At 39.0% G+C, this 25,683-nt stretch overlaps 2 protein-coding genes across 2 annotated transcripts; one reads left to right on the forward strand and one right to left on the reverse strand.

Moving 5' to 3' along the window:
* Window positions 1-249: 249 nt before the first annotated feature.
* On the forward strand, window positions 250-17,546 carry DNAJC2 (DnaJ heat shock protein family (Hsp40) member C2). The gene is made up of 16 exons (XM_026841128.1): window positions 250-473; window positions 1,071-1,146; window positions 3,234-3,332; window positions 6,126-6,267; window positions 7,463-7,543; window positions 8,261-8,326; window positions 10,086-10,177; window positions 10,274-10,395; window positions 11,223-11,372; window positions 11,655-11,743; window positions 11,830-11,899; window positions 13,424-13,608; window positions 14,833-14,933; window positions 15,869-15,976; window positions 16,702-16,856; window positions 17,393-17,546. Exons 1-16 carry the CDS (start codon window positions 267-269, stop codon window positions 17,465-17,467), a joined length of 1,818 nt encoding a protein of 605 aa, XP_026696929.1. The 5' UTR covers window positions 250-266; the 3' UTR covers window positions 17,468-17,546.
* Window positions 17,547-17,650: 104 nt separating this feature from the next.
* Window positions 17,651-25,055, reverse strand: PMPCB (peptidase, mitochondrial processing beta subunit). The gene is made up of 12 exons (XM_026868009.1): window positions 24,891-25,055; window positions 24,490-24,576; window positions 23,884-24,013; window positions 23,293-23,491; window positions 21,948-22,027; window positions 21,274-21,386; window positions 20,485-20,628; window positions 19,776-19,936; window positions 18,306-18,391; window positions 18,142-18,230; window positions 17,853-17,928; window positions 17,651-17,757 (listed from the first exon to the last, which is right to left on the reverse strand). Exons 1-12 carry the CDS (start codon window positions 25,053-25,055, stop codon window positions 17,693-17,695), a joined length of 1,395 nt encoding a protein of 464 aa, XP_026723810.1. The 3' UTR covers window positions 17,651-17,692.
* Window positions 25,056-25,683: the final 628 nt, after the last annotated feature.

Here is a 25,683-nt window from a genome sequence, read left to right on the forward strand (position 1 = left end):
GAAGCAAGAAAAATATTAAATATCATTTAGTACGGGCGTTCCTTTAACTTGAAAGCACCTTTCAAGATCTGAGAACACGGTGGAGTGTTTGGAAGATACCATCTGATAGACATGTGTGCTGGTTCTTGCAATTTTTAAAACACTCCGGTGTTTTTAGAGCGAACTGGAAGCTTTGGCAATCTGTGGCCTTGTGTGATGCGGTACTTTTATGGGCTTTAATTTAAAAAAGAAGAAAAAAGTAAACCACAGAAGGTGAAGTTCCTTTTATGTTTTTGCTTATAGCATCAGTACTCTGTCAAGTGGAACCTGTGGGAAGATGGTTTGAAGCATTTATTAAGAGGAGAAACATAAATGTTTCTGCCTCCTTCCAGGAGCTAGAAGATGAGAAGGAACTTTCTGAAGAATCAGGGGATGAAGAACTGCAGCTTGAAGAATTTCCTATGTTAAAAACTCTTGATCCAAAGGACTGGAAGGTATTCAGTTGATATAGATTAGTGTTAATTAATTTTTGCTGGGAATCTCCTGTCATAGTTATATGCCATTCCCAGCTGAAGATCCCTTTCCTCCTCCTCTCCCACCCCCATCTGAATTGGTTTGTATTCTTTATAGTGTTATATCTGGGTTATATTTTCCACATATAACCAGTTGATGAGGGCAAACGCAAGCACATATCAAGATAAGATCTTATTCTTGAACTGTTGTTTTTCATTTTACTGCCTGTAAGCAGTAAAAGTCTGTCTTCTTCCTGTTACTGCCTCCCTTATTCTGGAGTTGCATTAGCACTCTTAATATTAAAGACAGCAATTTAGTTTTCCAATAATTGAACTTTCTGGGATTCAGTGCTTTAATCCAATTTAGATTAAGCTACTCGAATTTCAGTAACAGTGGCTTAATGTATTGATATTTGTTATTCAATAATTTTTCTGATATTTATTGGGAAAGGGAGGAATTCTGCTGCTTGTTTTTAAAACATGGGAGGATAACTTTTTCTTCATGTGTTGTGAGTTTTTAGGTTGCAATTATCAATGTTCATTGAGGTTCTTTCGTTGTTTGTTTGTTTTTTTTCTCAGAATCAAGACCATTATGCTGTTCTTGGTCTAGGAAATATACGATACAGGGCTACTCAGAAACAAATCAAAGCAGCTCGTAAGTACCTTTATTTCAGATGTACACAACAGTTTTCCACATGTCACGGACAAGCTTTTTACTATTGCACAGGCCTAAAAATGCCTGCTCTTTGATTTGTGTTGCTTACCAGCCTTCTAGATTCATATCCCAGATCAAAAATCTCCAGGCAGGGGAATTAAGAAATTTCACTAAGTTCACATATTAGCTTTCTTGCCTGTGTATTTTTCTGTCTACGACCTTGAGACTATAACTGTACATTTCTGCATTTTTTGAGTCTGCAGTCAGGCTCAGTGAGAGGCAGAGAAATACAGGTAGCCCTGCCCTGTGTATTTCAGTAGGTTGGTACCCTGAAGGCCCCTTACAGCAGTTAGCTGCCACATTAATGCTTGTGAATGTTTAAGAAGTATGATGCTGTTACCATTCTGATTAGACTGAGCATTGCATGGGAATGGAGCAGCAGCTCTTGAATTTTAAGATATTCAAGTAACTAAAAGTTACTTAGGCCACTGAGAAGCTCAGTTTTGCTCTTTGGCCATTTTACCATGTCAAAACCAGAGCTCCTGTGGCTGGATCTCTAGGATCTTACCAGGCCATTAGTCTTGTGAGGTTAAGTTTCTTTGGTATTTGTGTAAGTGAACAATAGAACTTGGAAGTGCCAGTGTGCTGCTTAATGATACCAGAGTCCTGTGTATTAAATCATGATGTGATTCAGAAATGCAGGTGATTGGGGGTATTTTATGGTATTTGCATGTGAAGGAACATGTTGGTCTTCAGAACACTTTTTTCTAGAAAGCAATGCAATCAAGAGTTGACTTTGCAAGGAGGATGCAAGTATTTAGTGGAGGAAGATTTTTAAAAGTACTCTGAAAATTGTTTGATAGCCTGTCTGAAATAAGCTGATGATTTTGTGAATTGCTCTTGCAGGCAATTGCCTGTATAACTGTACTGGTGCATGTAGAATCACTGTCCCCAGTGAAACCACAGGTGAAGATTAAGTTACTCCCAAATGGAAATGGGTGGAATTTAGCAAATTACCAGCTGGAACAGGAAATTATGTTGCCTCGGGTATGTGTTGCTTAGCAGCACTACTGTGGAGCATGTGCTAATACAGCATAGAGCAACACCTGTTCTGGTGATGATTAGTGGTCTCACTAATCTTGTTCAGGAAGCTGGGGCATCTCTCTCTTCAGGATCCTAACAGCATTCAATTATATCATGGTTGTATAGAGATGCGAGTCTTTCTCACCAGTATGTGCTGTGCTTTCCTATTTTTAACAAGGATTCTGGTTTGTTTCTCAAAAGGCAGGTTGCTCTAACTAATCACATGATACCTTCTCTCTGGTATTTTATAGTGAGCCAGGAAGGTACATTTTATGTTATATGGTAATATGGCTAGTCCTTTTGTGAAAGAAATCAGTTTAAAATGTTTTTACTGTTTAAACACTAAGACAACCTCGGTAGCATCTTTAGTAGCTACTCTGTATGTGTTAGTGAGGGTGCTTAATGTTATCCATGGATAAGTGCAGCAGTCTTCCCAGCCTCACGGCTGTAATCTGCTTGCTGCATTTCATCTTGGGATGTGTTCAGAACTTGAGTAAAGGGATAGAATACAATTTTTATTTTATCTGAGCTACTTTGCTTTTCATTAGAAGTAACAACTGAAATTACATTGCTTTTCTTTATTTTTCGGTATGATTGCACAGGGAATTATACAGTCTTGCACAATTAAGGCCCTGAAACTGCATTATGCTTTTTGAAGCTAACTGCATGCTTAGAGTTACTGAAGCACTTAGTTATGCATAATATTAGAATAAGTCTCAGAAAATCAGTACTTCTTCAGCTGGTGAAGGTGGAATAGACTTTCAGTTGTGGTTATTTTGTGTCCCAGCAAAATTGAAATAATTTAAATTCTGATAGTAGTGTTAAAGTTCATTAACTCCTATCTGTTTTCTTCCCAATGTTTTCTGGGGTTTGGTTTTGTTTTGTGGGGGTTTTTTTAACTATCTAATTAGAGAAATGTCAGTTGGACTTATTGTATTACTTCATAGTTTGTGAGAAACTGTTGATGATGAAGTCTTTCTGAATGTAATGCATCTATTTGGTAGATAAATCCATGGTTTTGAAACATCATCCAGACAAGCGAAAAGCTGCAGGGGAACAGATAGGAGAAGGTGATAATGATTATTTTACATGCATAACTAAAGGTAAGCAATTGATCTCTTTTGAGATACACTCTGGATCTACTTGATAATCTGAAATTTAATTGTAATGTTTTATTAGGCTTTTAAAGAATTGTCAATTACCTAAAAGCCAGAGAAGTTCTTGCTCCATTTTAGAAAACTGCATCAATAAATCGAGATCACGCTAATAAAACTTCCCTGCTGGTAGAAGCAGTATGGGAATGCAACTGATAGACGTTTGTCGACCATGCCACTCAGTGCCAAAATGTGAATCCTTGTAGCAGCAAAGATGAACCACTAGAGGTAGCCATGTACGTGGGATGAACTGGTGTGCTCTGAAGTCATTCCCCTGGGACACCAACAGCAATTCGAAAAATCTGATTTCTAATGTGCTTACTCTGCCAACAGAGCATCTGTTGATTTGATGTAGGATATCAGTTTCTTCAGCTGCTTTTTGCCCATGGATGACGGAGTGAACTCCGTTGAATAACATTTCCCTTCTGGCCTACAGTGACCTGGAACACCACTGTTGGTCGATTCCAGAACCGTAGGGAATGCTGTAGGTGTATGCCTTAGGCCTCTAGAAGTGCTTTGGAGTTCGGTGCTTTTGTTTATTTTAAACAATTTTGTTTGCCTCAATAAGGTCAGGGTGGGGAGAAATCTTGGAATTTGTGTATTCTAAACTTTCTTTTTCTGAGTGTCTTCATACAATGCTAGTTTAAATGTTAGATGCTATGTTAGACAAGCTAATGTTGTTTTTCAGCCTTGAGAGTTGTGAGAAAGAAAAAACGTTGCCAAAGGAAACTCTTTCCCATAGTTGCAATCCTGTCAGAAACGGGCAGATAGTTACAATAAGAAAAACCTACACCTGAATTCAGGAATATACTCTGTGTTCTACATTCAAGGAGCAAAATAGGTTTCCCCTTCACCACTTACAATCTAGGTTTAAGAATAAACAGAAAAGAAGGCACAAAGCAGCATGGAAGAGGAGTAATGCTTCCAGGCAGCTCCTTGGAGGAAAGAAATGCAGTGGTAGGGAAGGGGAATCTGGAGTTAGGAGCAAGTGGTAATGGGAAGAAGAAACTTGGAAAGGCAGGAATGTGTAGGTGGGATTCAGAACTGGGTCCCACAAAGGAGTGAGTGGGAGGTACAGTGCTGGGGGAACTGAGTATGTGGGGGTGGAATTGGGGATCTGTATGGAAGGAAAATCTCTTAAGTGGAAAAGGAACAGTGGATGTGCACAGAATTTCTTGCATCAGGAAAATGGTATGAGGGTTATTGAAGCTCCTAGCTTGCAATGTAGAGAATCATTAGGGTCATTTAGAGTATTGGTCCCTTGCCAGAGGGGAAGGGAAGCCTGGCAGGCAGCAGCTCGTTGGTGGTCCCTTGCAAGAATCTTTCCTCTCCCCATTAACAGGTGTAGTGAGATCCATTTACAGAAGCACAGAGCATCAAGGTCTCCCCTATCGTACCACCTTCCAGATCTGTCACAGTGCAGTGGTCTCTGTCCAGGGGTGCAGTCAGAGAAGCCCACAAATGATCACAATGCAAATTTGATTCCTTTGACTTTTCATTCTTAATAAAAAAATAGTATGCTAGAACTAACCAAATAATTCCATGCTTCCTTGAGAGAAAACAAGAATTTACTGAAGCTACAGTGCGTGATTTCCAGGTTATAAGATTCAGTAATGTGATGCTCCCCAACTGCAGGACTGTAAGGAACGGGAAAGCTGGGAGCACATGCATGGTTTGGTTAGTAGCTATGTGGTGTTCTGCATTCTTTCCAAGTGTCCTGGTTTCAGTTGGGAGTTATTTTTCTTCCTGGTAGCTGGTATAATGCTGTGTCTTGGATTTAGGATGAGAATGTTGATAACACACTGATGTTCTAGTTGTTGCTGAGCAGTGCTTACACTGTCAAGGACTTCTCAGCTTCTCATGCTGCCCTGCCAGTGGGGGAGGCTGGGGGTGCACAAGTAGCTGGGGGGGGACACAGGCAGGGCAGCTGACCCAAACTGGCCAAAGGGTTATTCCATACTGTATGGGGTTATGTTGAACAAGGAAACTGCGGGGGCTTGGCTGGGGGGTGGCAGCCTGCTGCTCAGGGACTGCCTGGGCATTGGTCAGCAGGTGGTGAGCAACGGCATTGTGCATCACTTGTTTTGTATATTCTTCTACCATTATTATTATTTCCCCTTCCTTTTCTGTTCTATTAAACTGTCTTTGTCTCAACCCACAAGTTTTACCTCTTTTCTGATTATCTCCCCCATCCCACTGGGGGGAAGTGAGTGTGGTGTTTAGCTGATGGCTGGGTTAAACCACAACACCAAGTCTCAGTACAACTTCATTGTGAGCTGCAAAAATTCTAATGAATGGTTCCTGCTCTTGCCAGTTCTGACATCATATTAACTCAGGGACTGCTTTTATACCATGTCTGTCTTAGCAGACTGTTTTGTGAATTTATCTGCAAGGATCTGGCATATAGGATAAAAGCCTGAAGATGTCATGTCCAAACTCCCAGTGCCTGAAACAAATTCACTGCTATAAGATTATTTAAAATAAAAACTGGTTTGTTACATTGTAATAGTTAAATGTGCTGTTTTTCATAAATATTTTCTTCCTATTTAGTTTAACAGGAATTGACAGCAGTGCTATTTGGTGTCACTAAAAGTATTAAATATCAAGTCGTAGAGAATGATGGATCAAACACAGCTCTGAGAACATCTTTTTAAACATTTAGAATCTTTTCTGTAACTTTCCAACCCTGTGGAGAAGACTCACTTTGGTCTCACATTTTATGTCTGGTAACTTTTTTTTCAGCTTATGAAATACTGTCTGATCCTGTGAAACGACGAGCATTTAACAGCATAGACCCTACTTTTGATAACTCTGTACCTTCCAAAAGTGAAGCAAAAGAAAACTTCTTTGAAGTTTTTTCACCAGTTTTTGAAAGGAATGCCAGGTAAGCTATGTCAGACTGCCTTTGTTGTTACTGGAGAAACAGCATTTGCAAGCTCTTCTGGCATTGTGTTTGTAACATGTATGAGTTTAAGGGATGCTGGGAGATGCATTACTTTGCTAGAAATGTAATACAAGTAAAATAGTCCATTATTTATTTCATTTAAAAATAATCTGAACCATCATGCTGGTGGCATTGAGTGACCCATAAAATAAATTAAAAATTCTGTTCTCAGCTCCATATTACTTACTGTCCTTTTTGTACAACACATTGTTTCATCGTATTTATTTACTATACCAAGTGTGTGTATGCTACTGACTAAAAATTCCTTTTTTTATGATTTTCTTATGAGGGTGAGAAATTAACAGAAGACAATAGTTATGTTCACAATTTAGCTGGTTAAAAGAGAAGATAAATGTAACCATCAATATTTGGTGGTTCTCTCTTAAGGTGTGTGACTTTTTTTCTGCATTTGATTCATGCTTGCCAATTAAGTTTGTATTAAGGCTGTCACAATAGAAGTCTATTTCACCTTTTACCTGTATGAAAAAATGTTTTATTGTGTGAGGCACTCTATGACACATTCCGAACAATCTGTTGATTATTTAAAGACAATTTATTGAATCTTTCATCAAGTATCCCAAAGATTCAGACCTGGATCTGTGGTTGTCAGATGGGTCATTCCCTTCTCTGCTTGGAAATGGATGCTGTCATGGAATAACAAATTCTAGAGCCTATGGAGGATTTTCCTCTTTGTAGTGAAAAAATGGAATGGAAGCAGAGCATGCATTATTCCTTCGTGCTCCATGAGAAGCTGTGGGAAATTTCCTGTAGCCTACCACAGAGCCCAGTCATTCACAGAACACCTTTTGTCCACTTTCTGTAGGCTGCTCTACCAGGAGAATGTGTATGGAGAACTGAATACCTACAAAGATAGTTTGTGCTCCATCAAATTTCCTTGTAGGCACATCAAACTCAGGCAGGAGGAGTTTGCTTTTCGGGGGGAGCTCCCCAAAAAAGGCCTAATCTGGAGGATGTTTAGAAGGAACTCTTCTGTTTTCTCTGTCTTTCCTGGTGCCCCTCTGTGTTGGGGGGAGGGAGCCTCTGACCTGGTATTTTGATTCTGTACTTAAGACATGCCATGTTATGAAGTGAGATTATAAATATTCTTTCTTGAATTATATCCATTTATTTTCAGGTGGTCAAATAAGAAAAATGTTCCTAAACTTGGGGACATGAACTCATCATTTGAAGAAGTAGATGCATTCTATTCATTCTGGTAAGTTAACCAATACCTCAGTTTCTATTCACAGTATTCAAGACGTGATAAAAAGGGCTTGTAGACCCTTTTTATGTAGGTTGTTGAGTCACAAAATTACCCCACAGCTGTTTGGTGCCTTCCATAAACCAAGCTGGCTTTCTCCTAGCTAATGTGTCTATGTTGTAAATTCACAGTTGCAGCAGGAGCCTCTGATGCTTCTCTGACCACAACGGCTGTGAACCGAGTTGACCCACAGACTAGAAGTGGGGCTCATATCACTTAATTCATGTTTACAGTGGAGGTGTCTACTAGGTATTTAAGCTCCTAGTTAAGGGGGGTTTGTCTAGTCCAGAAAAGTCAGTAGAGTTTATGGCTTGACTTTATCTGCTAAATATGGATGCTTATATGAAGATTAAATTAATTTATCTCTGAACTCTACAGGCTGCACTATATCTCCACTGCATATAATGGGAGCTTAGAAAATGGCACTGTAGGCATTTAGAGTTGGTGATAGTGATCCTGTCCTAAAATACACTCTGTCCTACAGTACAGCTAAATGTAAATCATTACTTTCAATAGCCTCTTGTGTTTTGACTTAACACAATGGAATCACTGTAGGTGCGGTATAATTATAAATTATGTATTCTAAATTGTATCATTGCCTACAAAAACCTGATAGAAAAAAGGTAGATTGTTTGTAATAGTTTTGCTGTTTTCCTTTTTTATTCCTTTTAGGTATAATTTTGATTCCTGGAGAGAGTTTTCCTATTTAGATGAAGAGGAAAAAGAAAAAGCAGAATGGTATGTAAGTAAAAATAAATTTGACAGGAGACTGAGATGTTGATACAGCAAAATTTTCCAACTTTCTATTAGACTGTAAGTCATAGGAAGAAAAGTAGCTGAACTAGGACTGAATTCCACTCTCCTAGCTTAGTCATCAGTCATGGACTTAAACTGGACTGACTGTGGGCTTATCTTTGTCTTATTTATGTAATTGAAATAGTTCTTGCTTGCATCACAGAAGTGTTTCTGAGGTGCTTTGAATGTTTAAGTTCAGACTTGCAGTTCTAGCAAGTCCCAAACACAAGGTTGGACCTAGAGCCAGAACAGAGTGGAGGAGTAAGCAGGTATCATTTCTCATTTCAACTCTTTCTTAACTGTGCTGAGACAAGTGATACTTTATAGAATTTAGACAGAGTAGTTCTAATGGTTTGATGTTAATAAAAATTGTGTATTTGTTAATGCAGTGATAGTCGCTGAATTACTTGGGACCATGTTGCCATTGGAAAATACATTCTGTTTTTATTCTTCCTACAGTTATAATCACAGAATGTTCAAGTTAGAGCACCGAATCAGTCTAACACATATTTCACAGGATGCAACATTTCACTTAGTCATCCTTGTATAACCATAACTTGCACTGTATTAACCTTTTCTTGCAAGTTTGAATAGAAATCAATTTTGCAGTTTGATTCAGTGGTTAGCTGGCTTTTTGGCTAAAACCTGTGTCATTTAGACTGTAGCTAGGCATTCATTCTTCTTCTCTTACGTCTTTTTCGGCTATTAAATTTTCTGAGCCTCTGGACCCAGTGTTCTGTCTCCTGTGAAGATTTTGTGAAGGCACTGTAATGAATTCCTTATCACTTGTATTTTTGATAAATCATACAGATTAATCTCTAGGCTTCTCATTGGAAGGGTCTTGGAATTATTTGCATAGCTCTTTTTTTGTGCTTATTCCTGTCACTGGTGTCCTTTTAAAAAATGTTTAGATAAATGGTACATAGTATCTGTACTTGAGAGACAACTATGTTTCAGCTTCTGTTTAGGTGGTTGTGATTTTCTTACCGCTTCTTGTCAACGGTGATGTTGCTTGTGTTTTAAACCTTCTATCTACTTGTAGTAATCTCCTCCTCTTATAGGGACTGTTTTCTTTGTTCTAAGATACATCGTTCTGTATTTGGTTGTGTGGATGAGGATATAGACCCCCACTAAAAATTTACCTCTTTCTTGACAGCACTGACAAATATTTTCAGATTATTACATCAGCTGATTTTAAATCTGTTTAACCTGAGCTGTATTTTACTGGCCTGAATCTGGCATGATTTTACTAGAGTGTCATGGTGCTTCGTGGAAAGTGTTCTTTCTGTGCAGATGGGTTGACTTGACATGACTTGTATTCTGTAAAACAGAGATAATTTGATATTGATTATCTTGCTGCCTTTTAATTAAACGATATACCAGCATTTCAGTTGTTTTGCTTGGGTTTAATGTTAGGTCAACAAGTGGATTGCATTTCGGAAATCAAGTCCATGATCTCATTCCTTGCAATGACAGATAAGGAGCTTGTTTTGTCAGGTTTATGTAATTGTGTAAACATTTAGCATTTTTGACAGGAGCCTGAGGCCTGGAACATAATTTTTTGAAGTCTATTTTTGAAATATTCAGAGAAGAGCATCTGTGTGGGGAAACATTTTTTTTTAAAAGTTTGATGATGAATTTCTAACAGAGTGACACTATAGGGTATTACATGTAGGGAACTAACTATGCTTTCCCTTTTTAGTCGAGATGAAAGGAGGTGGATTGAAAAGCAGAACAGAGCTGCCAGAGCATTAAGAAAAAAAGAAGAAATGAACAGAATTAGGACACTTGTTGGTGAGCATGCAAACTGCTGCTTTTTAAAGTCAGATTTGTTAACTAGCAGTGGAAATCTGTTTTTCTTTTGTAATGATGCATCCTTTCTTCTGCCAGACAATGCATACAGCTGTGATCCCAGGATAAAGAAATTTAAGGAGGAAGAAAAAGCAAAGAAAGAAGCAGAGAAAAAAGCAAAGGTAGAAGCAAAACGAAAAGAACAGGAGGCAAAAGAAAAAGTAAGTTAACTGCTTTATGTGAGTTAAAGAACCTTGCTTCATTCACACTTGATCCACTGCTTCAGCTTCTAGATGTGTCAGAAAGCTAATGTTAGAATTGTATTGGGGTTTAAAGATGTGTTGTTTCTGTTCCTTGTGCAACAGGCAGTGCAAGACTGACAGCCTTTTGAGAATGAGAAGAAAACAAGGAGCACAGATCTGAAACAAAAACTTTCTAAATTGAGTTCTGTTGTTGCCTACACTTCCTCTGGTTTAGAGGTAGTTGTTAAGTTCTGTGGCCTACTTTCCTTTCTCATAAAATGGATACAGCCACTTGCCTTGGGCATATGGTCTGTGTATGGTTGACTGGTATGAAAATCTTTGAGGTAACACAACATGTTTGATTAATATTAATAGCTTGGAAAAGATGGCTCTGAAAACAGTACTAGGAATAAAAGGGAACTGTAAGGTACTAAAAAGTGACTTTAAAGACAATACTGGAGCACTGCAAGATATTATGTTGTTAATGATGCAGGAGAAAGGTTGGATTACTGCATTTTTCCAGGCTTATACTCTTGGAGAGGGATAGGAAATTTCATAGTTTTGTATCTTCGTTGTCAAGGAATCAAGGAAGTCAGTTTATAAACCAGGGGTCTTCATACTGAATATCTGAGCTGATGAACATATACCAGTTAGCATTACCTCCCTCAGAATTCTTAGAAAACCAAACATTAAAGTATTGATGTATTAAAACCAAAACCACAAGCAGCATATTTTAATGTTGAATGGCCCTATAACAGTGTGACTTAGAGGGTTTTTTTTCTTTGTTTTTTTCCTTTTGATTGCAGCAAAGACAAGCAGAATTAGAAGCAGCACGGTTAGCAAAAGAAAAGGAGGAAGAAGAAGTTAGGCAACAAGCATTAGTGGCTAAAAAGGAAAAAGAGATACAGAAAAAAGCAATCAAGAAAGAAAGACAAAAACTGAGAACGACATGCAAGGTATTTAAATATTATTATAGTAAAATATAGGTTACATCAGTGAAATTACTGTTTGCTTAGATCAGACCCTATCACATGCTTACTTGTTTCTGGCTGGAGATGGGTACAGAAAGTGGGTTTACTAAAACACATACTTACTCATAACTCAAAACTGTATGGTAAAGCTGACCAAATAGGTCAAAACACAGCAGTGGCTGAAGAATGCTGTGTGTTAAGCCTTTGTCTGAAGGAACAGGACAATAAAGTTCAAGAACTTTGTAGAACATGTATTTCTGCTTCCAGAACTGGAATTACTTTTCTGATAATGAGGCAGATTGTGTTAAAATGATGGAGGAGGTGGAAAAGCTTTGTGATCGTCTTGAGCTAGCAAGGTAAGTCTTCCTGCTGCTGATTTCTGCTCGTTTTGATACCCATCTTTCTACTAGCTATCTGTTGTAACTTAATAATTTATTTTTAGTCTGCAATGCTTGAATGAAGCACTTACATCCACAACAAGGGAAGGAGGAAAGGCGGCTGTAGTAAAACAGGTAATTATGCTGAGTGTCAAATCAAAATAACAGAGTAATTTGATTTGTGAAATCTACATGACTGAATCAAAGTAAGATACAACATAGCTGCTGTGGAATCCTGTCCATTAAACACAAAGACCTGAGCTTCAGAGTCTCCAGGCATTGATCTCTGCTCCATTTTACATAGTGCAGTTCATGGCTGGTGAAATAACCAGGGCCAGCTGAGAGAAAAGTGTATGTTTTTAATTAATAAAGGACAGAAAACCTACTATTTGTACAGTATACAGAAACAGCAGAGGAATTTAATTTTGCCCAACAATGGGTAGCAATTAATGGAGGGGAAGGAGAGCAGCTTTAACCTATTCTGTTATGAAAGAAAAATCCTGTCTAGGATCCATGACCTGGGGCTAGATCCACAAAAGGACTTAAGTGCTGCAGGCCCTGGGCACTGGCAGGGCCAGTGAGTTCGATACCAAAGTATGGGAAAAGCAAGACATTTGTGATCAGGAGTTACAAAACTCAGCAACGATCTGCTTAAATTTGGTAGCAGGGAGAAGCCATTTTGGACTAATAAGGCTGAACCTACACCCTGCAGAAAGAATAAGGTGCTTTCTCTCATCCACTTTGGATTCATAGCTGTGAACTTTCTTTCCTGGTGGGGAAGATGATCTGTCCCCAGTGGAGGATCAGGTTTACTCATCAGACAACCTAAGACTCAAATCCCTCTTGTTCTACAGGGGATTGAATCCAAACTCCCAGTCTCCAGGAAAGTGTTCTAAACACAGGACAGTCACCTTTCTGTCTGTTAAAACTGTTCCACTTTACACTAATAAAAACTATCTATCAATCAGATAACTTTCCTTTTACCAGGAAGATTATTATGAGATAGACAGCAAGAAACCTATTTTGAGCATCGTGCCAACAGGCATGAGTGCATAGCTTTTTTTAATATTGCCAAGACTGGACTGGGCATACTCAGATAGACTGAACACAGTCTCAAGATGTGATTTCAGTTCAGAGAGATGTGTGATGGATAACCTGACTTCTGTTGAATTGCTTGCTAACGCACTACATACACATGGCCATCTAACCCTAAGCACTTAGTAACTAAAATCTGGGTTGCTGCAGTTAATGCTAACTTAGTACAACCATAGTAACAGAAAATTTCTGGCATAACCAGGCTTAGGTAACAGTTAGGTTGGAAGAATTGGGAATCGGTGTATTCAGTGTGGATGAGTCATTGTGTTAGCCTGGACATTCATGCTAGATTCAGAAGTTTTGCCTTAATCCTGGGAATGTTCATTTAATTTCCTGGTGAACTTGTGATGGATTCCTCTCTAGTTCCTAACCTGGGATGGCCAAATTTATGCTCAGGATGGAGGGAAATAATACTGGAGCAGATGAACTCCTCCATTTCCTTATGTGTAATGTACAGAACAGAAACTAAGCAAAATTCAAGGCTCAAAGCAATTCCAGAGAGGGGAATTTGCGTCAGTGTAAAATGTAAAAATAAATAAATAATGCTTGTTTACAATCCTTCAGATAGAAGAAATAAATGAACAAATAAGGCGAGAGAAAGAAGAGGCAGAAGCTCGTATGCGCCAAGCAACAAAGAGTTCAGAAAAGTCAACCACTGGTGGTGGAGGGGGAAGCAAAAATTGGCCAGAAGATGATTTACAGTTGTTAATTAAAGCTGTAAACCTCTTTCCAGCAGGGACTAACTCAAGGTACTTCTCAGGTTTGGTGTTAAAAGCTCTACTAACAATTTTAAATAATAACTGTAATACAACGTATTTTCAGACCACCCAAAATATGATGTCAGTATGAAGACTCCTTAAACTTCCTCCTTCTCTTTGTCTGCTGAGCAGCCCGTCTTAGTAACATGCTCTACAGGTCACTGGAGTTAACTCTGGGCCTGTATTGTTTCCCCCCTAGACTTGGGCCTCAGTCCATCAGCAAGATTGTGCTGAGGTATGTAGTTGCACAGGGCTTACTACAGCATAGGCTCCAGTCATCAAAGCACAGAACAGTGACCATGATGCAGCAGGGCAGGAATACAAGTAAGCTACTGCCAGCAGCTCCACAATGAATGTGTGGCTGGTTTCTCCTCTACATGGTAGGAGAAAAACATCCAGAGATATGAGTTAAATGCCCCAGCTCTCTTTAGGGGAGAGACAGGGGAAAAAGGGAAAGGCTGGGATTCACAGGAAGCTGCACTGGCAATTGGCTTACTAACAGGCATCAAGAACAGGCACGTGCCTTAAATCCTGTTCTTTCCAAGGAGTGAAATGCTGCCTTCCACTTGTGATTTACAGACTTGAATCTCATTACAAGATTTGGATGCTTGCTTTTAAAAAAAAACCCAAGCTGTCATACTCTTTATGGAGATGATACCAGTACCCATTTCTGCACTGCAGCTCAGTCGAGTACTCAGTGAGAATACAGGCCTAGATACGATCGTTCCCTTCTATTTTCTAAGAATGTACTGGCAATAATTTTGGGGCTAGGCTGTTCCATCTCTCTCCTGTTGAAGCCCCGTTATCTGATGTTTAGGTATTCTTCTGGAGGGCAGTGGACATGAGGGTTAGTAACTTCTCAGCCCTTTCAGTGCAGCCTGTGGTATTTAATCACAGAGGTGTTTAGGGAATTCAGGAAAGCAACAGCTGAGCAGAGTTTTGAGTAGTAGAGGTTTGCACTTACATCTACATTCTACCCTGTCCTTTCTCTGTATTGGAAGCCAAGAAGTTCACCCAAGCTGACTGAATTCTCAAGGGAAACATCCACATGTAGTGACTGAAGATTTCCAGAATAGTTACAGTGAGCGTTTATATGTATTTAACTATATTTAAACTCAGGAGTTGATATAAATGTGTACAGGAGCTTGATCATAGCTTGTGTGAAGATAAGCTATTGTGTAATATGCTGGTTTACCCTTTCAATTCTTGCTTTAGGTGGGAAGTTATTGCCAATTATATGAACTTGCACTCCACTACTGGAATAAAACGAACAGCAAAAGATGTCATCAATAAAGCAAAGAGCCTCCAGAAGCTTGGTATCTATATTACCTTATTTCTGTAATAAGATGGCCTGCATGCTTCCATACAGATTGATTTTTCTTTGAACCGCATTGTGTTTCTATTATGTGAAAATCCTCTGTCTGTCCTCAAAGAAATGTAGTTCAGATGGAAGATTAGAGGAGCATTTATGTGATTCAGTATTTTCAGCCTAATGGCTATTGTGTAGGTCACTACTGTTGAGTGACTCTCAGGAACTGTCTTAACCTAACAATACACAGATGTTGAGACCACATGTGTTGTCTAGGCCTCTCTACACTCAGAGACACAAATTTGCCTCCGAGAAAGCTCTCTACAAAGGAAGGTATTCAGAAGAAATGGAGTTGATGAAGCTATAAAGATATTTTAAAGAGAGGAATGGGACTCAACACCAGAGTAAGACACCTAAATTAATGTGGCTCATCTCCTCTTGTGCTAAATGGAGCCTAGAGAGCTCTGGAATATGTTCTCAAGGAAAATCAAAACATTCCACTATAGAAGAAAAAAAAAATTTTCAAGAAGTTTCACCATTCCAAACCACATACCTGCAGAAGGAGAACTCTTGATATTCCCAGTGTTCCTGCCCCTCTGACACGCTTGTACTCTGGGTAATATGTGAGCTTTGTGCCACAGCCTGAATTTGAAAGAATAATCCCTCTTGATTTCACTGAACCTGCAACTTCAATCTTAAACTTACACAGAGAAAGTATTCATCTGAGCAATATAAAGCAGGATAGGGGGTGGACAGCCTGACACTTTGAGCAAAGTTTATTGGACCCTGAAAGACTTTTTTTTAAATCTACTAGCCTCTTTACCATAATTTAAAGGTGTTTTTTTGATTATTAGTTTACAATAATCTGCTGCTCAACGTTTTCCTTACTATAATCTGGCTTTCATTTTGTTGCAATAATTTTTCAATGTCTGTTGCTCATAGACCCTCATCAAAAAGACGATATAAACAAGAAAGCATTTGACAAATTTAAAAAAGAACACGGTGTGGTGCCTCAGATGGACAGTGCTGCCCCCTCGGAACGATTTGAAGGTAAAGGTGAACAGGAAGGCCTTCTTGCAGAGTTGTCTCCCCTGTGTATCTTAGTAAGAAAGTAATCCAGAATTTATAAGACTTGCTTACTTACAAATTTACATAAGTGATTCAGGCTCTGTGACTGAATTTGAGGGTTTCTGGTACAGACAGTACAAATCACAGTTAACTAGTAACAGTTTGAAGTGCTTCCTGGTGAGGCAACAGATTAAGTTTGATGCTGAGATTATCTGTTCCTCAGAGGGTGCTACATTTTCAGGTAAGAGTGGGTCTGAACAGATGCACTTGAGATACAGGGTCATCCTACAGCTAAGTTTTGGTCTCCTCTGAAACACCTCCTATCAAATTTTCCAGACACTTGCAGGAGGCTGTGTTTCCTTACTAAGCATTCCTTAACAAAATGCAAAAGCACTGCTGCCCTAATGCTGTGGCTTCCCAGGGCAGTTACAGTGATCCAACACACAGCTGACAATGAAAGATGTTACCTTCTATAATTTCTCTGGGCTTTAAATAAAGATCCCAAGGGCCACCTGTCCAGTCAGTTTCAAGGTGGTTTGGGTTTTTTTCAGGTTTTTAGTTCTGGGTAGCTCATAGGTCAGACTACTATCACAAAACTGCAAGGATTTAAAATCAACTGTAATCATTTTTACAGTGTTTTCTTAGGCTTATCTCAGACTCCTTATTAAATATTATTTTCTTACTGTCATTTTTGTATTTAAAAAAAGGATCACCTTTAGATTCATCCCCTTGGACTACAGAAGAACAAAAGCTTTTAGAACAAGCATTGAAGACTTACCCAGTAAATACTCCTGAAAGATGGGAGAAAATAGCAGCAGCTGTTCCAGGCCGGTCAAAAAAAGACTGCATGAAGCGATATAAGGTAAGGTACCTCACCTCCTTCAGCACTGTCATTAGCCCAGGTCTTGTTAGAGTCCTTTGCTTCTACTGTTGCTTTCCCTATCAGAGATGGTATCTGACAACAGCAAACTAGCATAAAATGGAGCCTTATGGAGAAAGTAGTTGGTTTGGGGTTTTCTGGTAACTCACTGCTCTTTTGGGGCTAAGGACTAAGTTTTCCTTTGTGAAAACAGTGGCTCTGGAAGCTGGGAAGGAAAATATGTCTCATGAAGTCTGTCTTACAATTTGACAGCAAGCTCTCATAGATGGTAAAGTCCTATCCCTAGCCTTTTGTAGGTAACATTCCTGCTACAGAGGAAACAGATGAGCATTGACCTTTCATGAATTTATTTGTTTCTAAGAGAAATTGTTTTAAGGTATTAAACTGTCTAGATTCCTCACTAGGTTGAGAGCTAAAGTGTTTCATGCTGAATAGATGTAGTGTTCAAAAACACAGCATTCTTAATTTCCACATTTAGGTAAGTTGGTGGTTTTTGGTTTTGTTTTTTTTTCCTCCAGGAACTCGTTGAAATGGTCAAAGCGAAGAAAGCGGCTCAAGAACAAGTGATGAATGCTACTAAAGTCAAGAAATGACTCTTACTGACAATCTTTTGTTTTATAATAAAAATGCAAATACTGTACATGTTTTCATTTCTTCCTTCTTCCTTAATTATGCAGATACACAGGACTAGCTGGTTCTTGAGTTTTAATCTTCTCAGATGCATCTCTCCCAACTCAAAAGCTTTAAACAGGGCTGGAGTTGTTTGTTGGGGGGGGTTGGTTTGGTGTGGGGTGGGCTTTTTTTAAAGTTCTTGTTATTCACTCACGAAGCCAATACATGCCACTGCAGATTTTGTTATACTCTGGAAGCTGTTCAATGGGACCTGGAAGTTAAAGAAAGTTGGCCATGACACATGCTAAACTGATACTGATTGGTGTGGAGGGGTTATGGGTGGGTCAAGAAACTTATAGAACATACCCACGGCAGCAACTGCAGGATGCTTATCATAGATGTACTTTGTGCAGACTTCTCTAATAGTCTGGGCATCAATAGCCTAAAAAGGGTAAAGAGACATCTTTGTTACCAATCCCATCTAGAAAAAGAATTAAGAGCTAATCATCTTAATTTTGTACAATCCAGGGAAAAGACAGCAAAACAGGTTAAAGTTTTTCTCAGTTGGAAAGAGTCTAACTTCTCTATTGTTACTTCCTGCAGCAATTAAATTTCTTAAGCCTAACTTAGAAGTTGCAACATGACTGCCACTTACTTCAATTCTTGCCTCAAGTTCTGGAATTGGGATTCGGCGCTTATAGCACAGCATTTGTCTTCCAATGTCTTCACAGATTGGTGTGGACCCTAAAATAAGGGAAAATAAGTTTCAGTTATCAGCATACAACTCCACTAAGAATAAAAAGCTCTCGTAAGTCTCACCATCAAGTTGTAGCAGCATATTTGTCTTCAGAAGATTTTTTGCTCGAGCTACTTCATTTTCTGTAACGCTTGTGCAAAGTCTTATCCTAAAAAATAGTTTAAATCCAAAGACATTAAATAATGGTAACCTGTAGCAAACAAGATAGCCTGTGATAAAGAGATGCATATACATTAGTACACCTACCAGGCACATCTTTTCTACAGCTAGAGCTGGTAAGAGAATCTGGTATGAAAAGAAGCCACAGCATGCAAAGCAGCAGCATAAGAGTAGGGTTTTTTGGAAGCATACCAATATACCCAAGAGCAAGTTCTTCCCCTTAGAAGAGCGGTATTTCATTTTATTAAATGAATATTATGAGCCAAGTGTAGTCCATACTTGCTATCTTGAGAACAGCTATTGCTAAGATAGATAGATAGTAGGAGCCAAACAATTAGAGGTGATTAGCCCAGAAGGCAATCCATTCCTTCCTGCCTCTTGGTGAGATAATGATTCACCAAACCACATAAGGAATATTTTACTAGGACAGGGGGTTGTAGTCTATATCCTAACATATTCTTGTCACAGGGATGGTTTGTATCTTCCCTGGTGCTAAGCTACAGCAGTCAGACAGCTAAAATTATGCCATTTTTCTCCACAAGTTATTTACAAAGATCTCACAGTATGAGAAGTGAGCTATGGGATTAAAGAAACTCCTTATTTGCAAGTCTTCTTTCAACATTTGTTTCAACCTCCCTCCCTTTCAATCAATGCTCTTAAATAGCATATGTCTCTTTCTAATCATATCTGCAGTTCAAGCATTACACTTGCACCTATGGACATTTCTTTGATTTAGATAGATTTAAGCCTTAGACAAATAACATTACCTAGAATCCCAAGTTTCAAAATTCCGTATGTAACAGCTCACCTACCTTACATGATTTCACCTCCCTGTTTACTCACTAGAGCTCTACGTAACACCATGCCTGCTATGTCATGTGGGATAGCAACTGCAGAAGGGGTAACTACTAATGGTGTTTGTAGGTAATTGCACATTCAGTATTCTCATTCATGAATATTTACACTCTCAGTCGTCAAATATGCAATTCATGGGCACTATACACTGACTTAGTATTCTAAAAGGTGTGATGCATTTTGGTAACTCCTAGACTTGCAAGTCAAAAAGAAAAAAAATCACTGCCATATTTTCTTTTACAAGGAATACTATTATATTAACTACAGTTACTATTTATTCTTTCAGGACAGAACAAGAAAACCAAACATAAACTTTAACCTATTTGCTCCAAGTAAGGGTGACAGAAACTGGCTACTGGGACTGTGCATTGAGTGTCAAAGTTTAGAACTTCATGCATTTTTTTTTTCTAGGTAAACCTAAGCTGACAAACAAAAATTTTCTCTTTAAATGATTGATATGGGTTTTTTTATTCCTCCACTGAAAACAATCTTTTTTAGAGAAAGAGTTGTTAGCTTACCACTCCCTCTGAACAAAGTGCACCATGTCCTGTATAGTGGATGGCTCACAGACCACATAAAGTCCCCACAGCCCTGTATCAGTATAGCAGGTGTTGAAGGACTGGAAACTGTGACACAGGTTACCATGGCAGGCAATCTGAGCAAGTTTACTGGATAAATTCTGCTGAGGCAAAAGAAAAATGTATTATTTTATGAAGATTTTTAAAGCCTACTAGTCACCTCCATGGTCTCCTGTTTTCATTTTAATGATGAAGAACATGCAGTAGTGTCAGAGGCTCCAGCAGAAGCTACAAGATTAATTATCAGCTCTTCATCTCAACTGTTCTTTTCCCTGCATGTAATCTCACATTTCCAAGTAACAGCCCAAACTTAAGCCAAAAACATAAAGCTACTTAGGTTCAAGAAAGGGATAGTTACTGATACCCACAGGTTCTGAAACATCCTACTTTCTCTGAGGGCTGGCAGACCTCAAGTCACCTCTATTTTGGTGGTTTAGAACCACTTCCTAAAATTTTGCTAGATCTTGGGCAACAAATTTTCTCAGACCCACGATTAAATCCCCTTCTCCCGTTCCAAAAAAGGATGGTAAAGAAGCAGGAATGCCATCAGACAGGTTTGAGCGGGTCTGTATGGGCAGTGCCCAGGTCAGAGATCTCACCAGCCCACCAGCCTCAGGAGGAGCAGGAAGGTGCTTGCAGGTTCACTCACCACGCCTCCTCCAAAGGAACGATCCCAGTTACCTATCAGAGTATTCGCTACCATGAGTGGGATCGTATCCGGGTGTGACCAGCCAGCTGCTTCAACAGCTATGGCAATGTGTGCCAAGGGCATCTTGTCATCTCTTATACGGATCTGTGGGAACACATGAGAGTAGCTGTAGTACAATCTCTACATGGTAATGTATACAGGATGTTACATATCAGGACACAGGCATTTCCATCACATCTGGATTATAAAGCATGCACATAATGAACCAAAAATTAAAGCCTATGAAGCTTTAATTAACATCAGCCTTAACTAGTCTTTCCTGTGGTGATTTCAGAACACTTCACCAACAGCAAGCCTAATGCCATGTACATAGAGACCGTTACAAGTAATTTCATGAAAACAGCAGCAAGGAAAGCTGATGACTTCAAAATCTGAATAGAGCTGGGAATAGAGCACAGATGCCTTGGTTCTCTGCCCCACCATTTAAATTAGTGAGTCTCAACAAGTAGAAATGCTCCAACGCTGTAGACAAGGGGATAAGGGAGGGGTAAGGGAGGTATTCCTCCAGGAACTGATGGAGCAGACAAAGCGGCAGCAATGATGCTTACCCAAGAAAGGTTGGCAAGTACTGCCTTGGAAAGCAGCTGCTCCATTGCCCCCACTAGGGGCAGGAAACCTTTTAACCAGCTGAGTCCATGGCTGAGAAGCACGCTCTCCTTGGCAGAGAGCACGTCAGTTGTGCTCACAGGGGATAGAAGGGCCAGCTCAAAACGTCATCTAAGAGCTTACCTCACTGCCTGTGAAGCTGCAAGGCGGCAGGGGGGGCAGTCCTCCTTCCGGAGCAGATGGCAAGTTACCGAAGTGGCATTTTGCCAGGTCAAGTAGCTCATCGTGAGGGACCCCTGAACAAAGATGTTTCACATACTTTGTAATGTTACTCAGTAAACAGTTAATTTAAAAGGCTGTGCAGTTTAAAGACTAAAACAAGCAGTAATTTACTGTTCCCCTCCTTTTAATGCCACACTTTCAGATTTCTCAAACCTCCCCGTTAGAGTAAGATCATCATTATTACCCTCCTTAATTCTCTTCAATAGCCTGTATTAATATTACATCAAATGATGCCTTTTGTTCTCAATTTCAAGCTTTGATGTTACTTCTCTTTCTCTGCTTTCCCCTTTTCACACTAAACCCCTTTTAGGCCCCTCTTTTCCTGGCCACATGGAAGAATGACCCTGGCCTCCAGTTCACTTCTAGTTACCAGTTTAAGAATGTTTCTGGAATACTACTGAGGGGAAAAAGGAACAAGAGTTCAAAGGGTATGAAGGCACAAAACATGCAGGGCTAACAATGAACTTCCAGGACCTGCTGAACAATGGGTAATTCATCATGTTGTTCCCAGAAACTTAAAGACCATGGTTTTAAGCATAGTTTCACATGACCCAGGGTGAATATCTCATACTAACCTCCAGCAGCAGCCAGGACCATTCTGGGTCCTTTGTAATGTGTTGTTATGTACTCCACCAAGTCATTACGGTTTATGGATCTAGAAAAGTCAAGGAAACATCACTACTGTATCAATAAAGTTTATTAGAGTAAAAAGAAAGAAATGTATAGAACAATACATTATCAAAATAATTATAAGTTCTACCAGTGCATAGAGCTGTGCACAGAGGTAGAAAGGTAAAATAAGGGTGACTTCCTGAAAAGGAAATAGGAACTTGATATATTTTGCCTTTCAAAGCTCTTCTAACTTCCTGAGGAATGAGAGTTACAACTTAGTCAGGTGGAGACAGCATCCATTTAAAATCTCATGCCAATTCGAAACAGCACATTTAGCAGTCTCCTGGTCTGTACTGGTATAAACAAATGCTGAAAGAGAAGTTGTCCTGGTTTTGGCTGGACTAGGGCTAATTATTCTTAGTAGTAGTTAGAATAGTGCTATGTTTTGGATTCAGTATGGCATTTGGTATGAGAAGCATGTTGATAATACACTGACGTTTTTAGCTGTTGCTAAGAAATAAAGGACTTTTCTGCTTCCCATGTCCTGCTAGTCTGCAGGTGCACAAGAAGCTGGGGGGAGCATAGCCAGAGCAATGGACCCAAATCAGCCAGTGGAATATTCTATACCATATAACATCATTCTCAGTATAGAGGAGGGTTTGCCAGGAAGCTCACACTCTTCTGGGGTTGTGGTTTCAAGATTTTCTCTTCTCTGGGATGGCTAGCTGGAAACGGGCTGGGCACTGGTTGGCAGGTGGCAAGCAATTGCACTGTGCATTACTCATTTGTATCTTCTATTATTACTAGTATTGTTATCATTATAATGTTATTTCAATTATTATGTTGTTTTTATCTCAACCTACAAGTCTTCTTGCCTTTACCCCTCCAATTCTCTCATCACCTGGGGCAAGGGAGGGTGACTGAGTTTGGTTGTGTGGAGTTTGGCTGCCAGCCGGGTTTAAACCACAATAGCAATGCAAACACAGTTGTATTTATGATAACGCCTAACACCTGACTGACGGCAAAAAGAAACATTCCAATTCTGTGTCATGTGTATTTTTAACAAACAAGAGAAAAATACAGCAAATAATGAAGACATGCAGTAGACATCTGAAGTTCATGTACCCTCTGATGCTTGCATACAGGAGAATTAAGGCAATAGGAGAATTCTTATAGCTATATCCAGTGCAATTTCAGCCACCTTCCAGGGTAAAAATGAAAACTGACACTTCCCTGTATTTTCAAATGAGTCTTTTCAATATATAAAAGTAACCACACAATTCAAGACAGCCACAAATTTGGACATACTTGATGTTTTCAGTGGGTCCTAAAATTGTCCGTCCTAGGGCTGTCTTCTGATAGGCTGTAGCATGAAGGTAATCAAAGACAACTTCTTGTAAATTGGTTTCAACTTCTTGCATCTCTCGAAGTATAACTCCTCGCTCACGCTCAATCTCTGCTTCTCCCAGGGTACTGTTCTGAATTATGTCAGCAAGAATTTCCACAGCTAATTGAAAATAGAGATGGGAACAGAAATCATATTTTCAGACTACCAGAAAAATCTGATTCCAGAAGTAAAACCCACCCCAAAGACCAAGTGGCCCAAGATTTACCATCAAGATTTGCAAGGGGACAAGACTTGTTCTGAAAGAAGGAGTAAGTCCAAGGGGTATTTTCTTTTGGGAATCTAAAGACAAACACATTTCAAATATCAACTTCCCCACTGGCACTCTCCTTTCCAAACCTGCATTCTCACATCCCTGTGCAGTTCAAGAAAGGACTTTTCACCCAGGAAGGAAGGGACTGTTATGCTGTAAAAGCATCACTCTGCAGTTTCTCATCAAGAGCTGGATAAGCGTTTTGTTCTTTGCTGCTTTTCTGAAGAATGAAAGAAGTTACCTCTTGGTAAGTCCTTCGAAAAAGCCTTTGCATAATACACGGTTTGTTCCCTGGATGTATATGCATTCAGATGAGCTCCCATGTTCTCAATCTCTAGTTCAAGGTCTAACTGAGATCTCTTTTTTGTTCCCTGAAATAAAACAGTAAGACAAATCAGGTTAGACCCTTTAATTCACTTACTCATCATTTCTACTCCTCATCTGGGTAAATTGAGGTCAAAAGAAAGAAAAAGTCTTCTGGAAAGAAAACCATCATATGAATCTCTCCAAGCTTAAAAGTCAGATATAAATCCTACTATGCTCCCAAATGAAAATAAAAAGCTGGCAAAAGGGGGACTTTATGTCTTATAAGGCTATTACAAGAAATTTAAAGTGAGTTAAAATTAGACCTATGTTACCGATCTATAGTTGTGCATCAGTTACACAGAACTAGGACTTTAGTTTCATTTTCTGATGGAAACCAAAGTCTAAGTTGTCCACTTTTTTTTTTTCTCTCCTCAATTTGGAAATGTATTTATATAATTCTGACAAAGTTCTTACCATTGATCTTTAAAGATAAATAAGTTTGAAATCCATTGTAACCTTCTACATCAATACTCATACTGACCTTGAAAGCCATGTGCTCAAGGAAGTGAGCAGTTCCATTGTTCTTCTCATTTTCATACCTACTTCCAGCATCAATCCAAAGTCCAACCTCATTGGGGAAAAAAAAAAAAAGTCATAATTGCACCAGTTGACAATGCAGCTTTGCAGGTTTTGTGTATGAGCTACACCTCGATTTTCAAGACCTATTTTTAAATGGCTTTTTCCTTACACAAAGAAAAAGAAAATCATATTCACAAAAAAATCTAATCACAAATAATTTACAAAAGCTTTAAGACTTCTATTTCCTAGCTTAAGTTTTAGGAACAATTGATAATAATCACTGAAAGAATGCCATTTAGTTTCACAAGAAAATGAACACACATGAACAGTAACCAAAAACCCTTCCCTTTACAAGTTACCTACTGTGCATGTTGAGAGTCCAGAGTCTTCAGAAGCTACTTGCAAGCCGTTTTCCAAAGGACTCACTCTAGTTTCAGGAACATTTAAGATCACTTCTGTTGCTGCTTTGGAAGCTCTGAGCCTGCCTGTTCCAACATGTACACACTGCAAAGAAAAAGCATCAGTCATGCTCAGATTGTTAAATTATATTCTAATATGCTCTTCTGAAAAATGTATTCCTGAACTTGAGTTTGTGGATCTTTTTTTAAATTATGCATTTAAAACTAAAAGATTCAGCACTGATTTACATGACACTACTTCACATCAGGGATGCATTAACCTAACTCAGAAGAAAAACATGAAGTTAACTAAAATGGAGTAGACTGCATCTGCTTCCCTCCAACCAAATGATCTGACACAAAACCATGTTACAATCCTCAGCCAGCCACCCCGAGAGCCACACTTGTTTCCCAGTTCTGCAAGCAAGAGCCTGTAGAACCTCAAATATACCCTTTAACATCTGAAATTCTTTTGGGTACCTGCGTTCTAAAGCAAAGTGAGATATAATCCAAGGGTCTATGTCCGGAACTGAACATCAGTCACCCGTTGTTCAGAACAGGAACAGATATTGAAAATGCCACCTTTTATAGGATCATTTGACAGTTAAAGCACATTCAATCAAATTGGGGCAGAAAATGGAAAACATAGGTTAAAAAATAAGAAGTTTATTGCACTTTTTCAACATCAAGAAATTTAAATGTATCCCAAATACATACTTCAAGCACTAAACTATTAAAAAAAAATTTAAATGTGTCAA

The sequence above is a fragment of the Athene cunicularia genome (assembly GCF_003259725.1).
Source record: "Athene cunicularia isolate RWA chromosome 1 unlocalized genomic scaffold, athCun1 chr1_part2, whole genome shotgun sequence".
NCBI classification, from domain to species: domain Eukaryota; kingdom Metazoa; phylum Chordata; class Aves; order Strigiformes; family Strigidae; genus Athene; species Athene cunicularia.